This window comes from Sinocyclocheilus rhinocerous, unplaced genomic scaffold (assembly GCF_001515625.1).
Source record: "Sinocyclocheilus rhinocerous isolate Xijiao unplaced genomic scaffold, SAMN03320098_v1.1 scaffold4971, whole genome shotgun sequence".
Taxonomy (NCBI): domain Eukaryota; kingdom Metazoa; phylum Chordata; class Actinopteri; order Cypriniformes; family Cyprinidae; genus Sinocyclocheilus; species Sinocyclocheilus rhinocerous.
This window is the reverse complement of record NW_015635718.1, coordinates 2,331-5,740: the sequence shown is the minus strand read 5'-3', so window position 1 is coordinate 5,740 and position 3,410 is coordinate 2,331. Positions and strand designations below refer to the sequence as shown.

General features: G+C 38.2%; 1 protein-coding gene across 7 annotated transcripts in view; it reads left to right on the top strand.

The window, feature by feature from the left end:
• LOC107747401 (CMP-N-acetylneuraminate-beta-1,4-galactoside alpha-2,3-sialyltransferase-like) overlaps window positions 1-1,994 on the top strand; it is a 43,426-nt gene extending 41,432 nt beyond the window's left edge. For 4 of the 7 annotated variants that reach the window (XM_016561877.1, XM_016561874.1, XM_016561873.1 and 1 more), the window contains one exon: window positions 1,637-1,993. In XM_016561877.1, coding sequence (XP_016417363.1) covers window positions 1,637-1,810 — 174 coding nt within the window. In that variant the 3' untranslated portion in view covers window positions 1,811-1,993. Of the gene's footprint in view, window positions 1-1,636 lie in introns of all 7 variants that reach the window. The other 3 variants (XM_016561878.1, XM_016561875.1, XM_016561872.1) reach the window with 2 other exon arrangements.
• Window positions 1,995-3,410: the final 1,416 nt, after the last annotated feature.

The window sequence follows — 3,410 nt, the reverse complement described above, 5'->3', positions numbered from 1 at the left end:
TTTTTAGAGTGTAGCAATAATAAGAAATGCATAAAAGAAAAATAGAAAAAAAATGCTTGCCTAAAAACATGTAAAAAAATTTAAAATCTTGTGAAATGCATTTAGAAGAAGATTTATTCGAAATTTAGCATTGACAGCAGCAGTCGTTTAATCGGCTAACCGTTGATCTTCAAGCCACTGTATGTCCAGTAAACATTTAGCGTTTTATTGTCCCACTGAACACAAGAGTGTTTGCCTGGGACGTTTAATAACTGCTTATAAAAGCCACAGTCCTCAATACGCCTGTGCGAGACTATTAGTACTGGCAGCCTTTAGTGCTTAATACCTCATGAATATATGAATAATGAATGAATAGACAAACAAATCAATACAAAATTCAGTGTTGTTTGAAAGGATTTGGAGTAAGCTGAACCTAAGCTTCTGTAGACACTCAATGATCTGAGATGAAAGATTGAATTTTAATGCCATTATTTACAGTCTAGCCAGGAATGTTCTCGTTTTTTTTTTTTTTCATAACTCTGTTATGTAAGTCACTAGAGTAACTCCTGTACAATATTAAACCTGTCCTTCGAGACCTAAATGATCTTACCATCTCAGCCCGATGCACTGGAAGGAATGTTTACAGCTTACAGACACATCCTTACTTGTGTTAAGTGATTTTAAAAGAATCAATCAGGGACTTCCTGTTTTATTTCTTTTTCAAACAACCTATCACTTTTATACCAAACACTACTGGCTTCGGATGCCAGCGCGTTTCCCATGTGTTTACTCGCACTCTGTTTTAAATCATGTTATGCTCTGGAAAAAGGCATACTTCAGTTTGGCAACATCCAGTATATACTTCACACTATGCTGGATACTGTGTCTCTGTGGTTGGGTAAATGTGCGCCAGAATCTGTGATTTTTATTGTTGTTGTCGTCAAGTTTTTCCCTGTTTACACCTGCTTGTGGTTGCAGCATTCCACAGAATTTCTGCTTCTGTTCTGCAAAACCCTACAGTTGACAGAAGAGATGATGTTTTCTTGCCATGGCTTGTTGTGGGCGGGGGGGCCCTCCAAAACTGCTTCAAAGCCGTTTGCCTGGCTCAATAGTCACTCCTATTGTTGGGCTATATCAAAGGCACAGTCTGCTTATTTGAACAGGTGACTCCCATTAAGTCCGATGACCCGACTGGCTGTTTGCCAGCAGTGCTGCCACGGCTTCGCAGAGCTTGTCTAGTCGGGACGCTAATACCTGATGATCTCAGTGCCAGGTCGCAGATTGAATAATTGCTGAGCTATGGCACTCTGTAGGTCTCCGGAGTAATTGTTATGGGAGAAGCTGGGGGCCGCTGCTCCCCGAACGCTCGTGGAGGTCAGGATTTCATTTGTCCACTTCCTTTTGGCTTGTCCAACCTGGACGGCCTGCTTCACTTTTAATGAAAGCCGTCTACACTGCTGCCATCAGTATGCAGTGATGGCACATTATAGGTATTGGGTCTGAACTCATGATTATGGAAGAGATGATTTCTTCACATCTGCTGTAAGATGATATAAAAATTTTCCATGCGTTTTTCATGATGCAAACTTGGATGTGCGGAGTCCATTTGTCCATATCATAATGCCTCCCTCTAATGATTTTTTCTTTCTTTCTTTAGCAAGGAACAGAGGGCTTCTGGAAGTCTGTAGCGCACTCTGTGCCCCGGCAACCCTCAGAGATACGAATCCTGAACCCCTACTTCATACAAGAGGCTGCCTTCCAGTTTATTGGCCTTCCACAGAACAATGGCCTCATGGGTAAAGGGGTAAGCAACATGCTTGTTGAATTTTAGTATTTTCATAACATTGTTTACGTTAAGTTATTATGAAGTTACTTGAGTTGGTAACTCTTCGAGAATAACTGTTCAACTGCGGTTTTATTGAACCAAAATGTCAGGCAATGCCTTTAGTCAACCTTATGTTAATAGGGGTCACAGGAAGCCTTAGACACGTGTTTCCTCAATTAGTCTGTAATTACCATAAATATCACCATAGGTCAAAGGTAGCTTGACTAATCCAGTGGGTGGGGAGAGCTTATGGTGCGTATTTTGTCTAAACCTGGACAAAGCTGTGTTTAAAAACTTGTTATCCAGTGCCTAACATGAAATTGATTTAAACAGTAATAAGTTCTCAAAATAATGCTGTTTGTGTAAGTTGATTTAAAAACTGCCAGTATGAATAACAAAGGTCACTAAACAGAAGTTGTATTTTGCGTCATTGCTTACATTTTCCAGACCACTTGTTATGTGTTGCGGGGATGCTTTTATTTTATTTTATTTTACTAGATATAACTCGCATGTACAGTAACAGTTGCTCAATCTATAGTGATCAGGATTGTTTGCCATTCAGAATTAAATCAAGAATGCCTTTTTAAATTCAGTTCAATTCCTGAATTTGAGTTTAATTTAAATTGATGTAGCAACTGGATGCAGAATTGCTATTTGAATTTAAAGTGCCCCTATTATGGATTTTTTTTTAATTACCTTTCATGCAGTGTGTAACACAGCTCTAAGTGAATGAAAACAAACTGCAAAGTTTTAAATCTGAAAGTGCACCGTGTATAAAGTTATTGTCTCTCAAAAGAAAGAGTCGACTCTGAATCATTGAAACGAGTCGTTTTTAAAACGAATCTCAAGCCGTTTCATGTTGACTTCAAGGTGAAACATTAGCATATTGCCTGCCCACTTGTTGGTCTTTTCCCCTTGGTCTGAATGAAAATGCAAATTCATTCTTTACCACTAGGTGCCGCTTTTGGAGCGGTAAAATAGCGGTTTCCCTGGTAACGCTGTACACAAAGCAGCACTGCCATTACAGGCATGATGAAATGAAAATGAGACCAATCGGACCAATCACTGCAGATTAGCGTCAGGCAAAGTAGGGGTTTGGAAAAATGAATCGTTGCGCGAATCGTTTGGGAGTCGTTGGGGATAAATGCATATTATAAGACAATGAAAGTGTTTTTGACCTTGCATGCATGTCATCCTGTTGTTGGGGACTCCCAAAACCAAAATATGAACCTTTCATTACCCATAATAGGGGCACTTTAAGTAGAATTCAAATGAATTGAAATTCTTCAAAATTTTCAATGCTTTATAAAACTTTAATACTAACAGATAATTTTTAAGATGCCACCTATAGAAATGTATTAGTTTATACATTTTCGTTTACATTTACATTTAGTCATTTAGCAGACACTTTTATCCAAAGTGACTTACAAATGAGGACAATGGAAGCATTCAATTTCAACATATTTAATAAATGTAACGTGTAGAAATGTAGAAGAGCACTTCATTTCCCATTACCTGTGTTAAGTTTAATTGAATTTTAACGTTCCATCATTTAAATTCACACTCAAGAGTTTTTTTTATCTTTCATTGAAACCGATTCATTAGC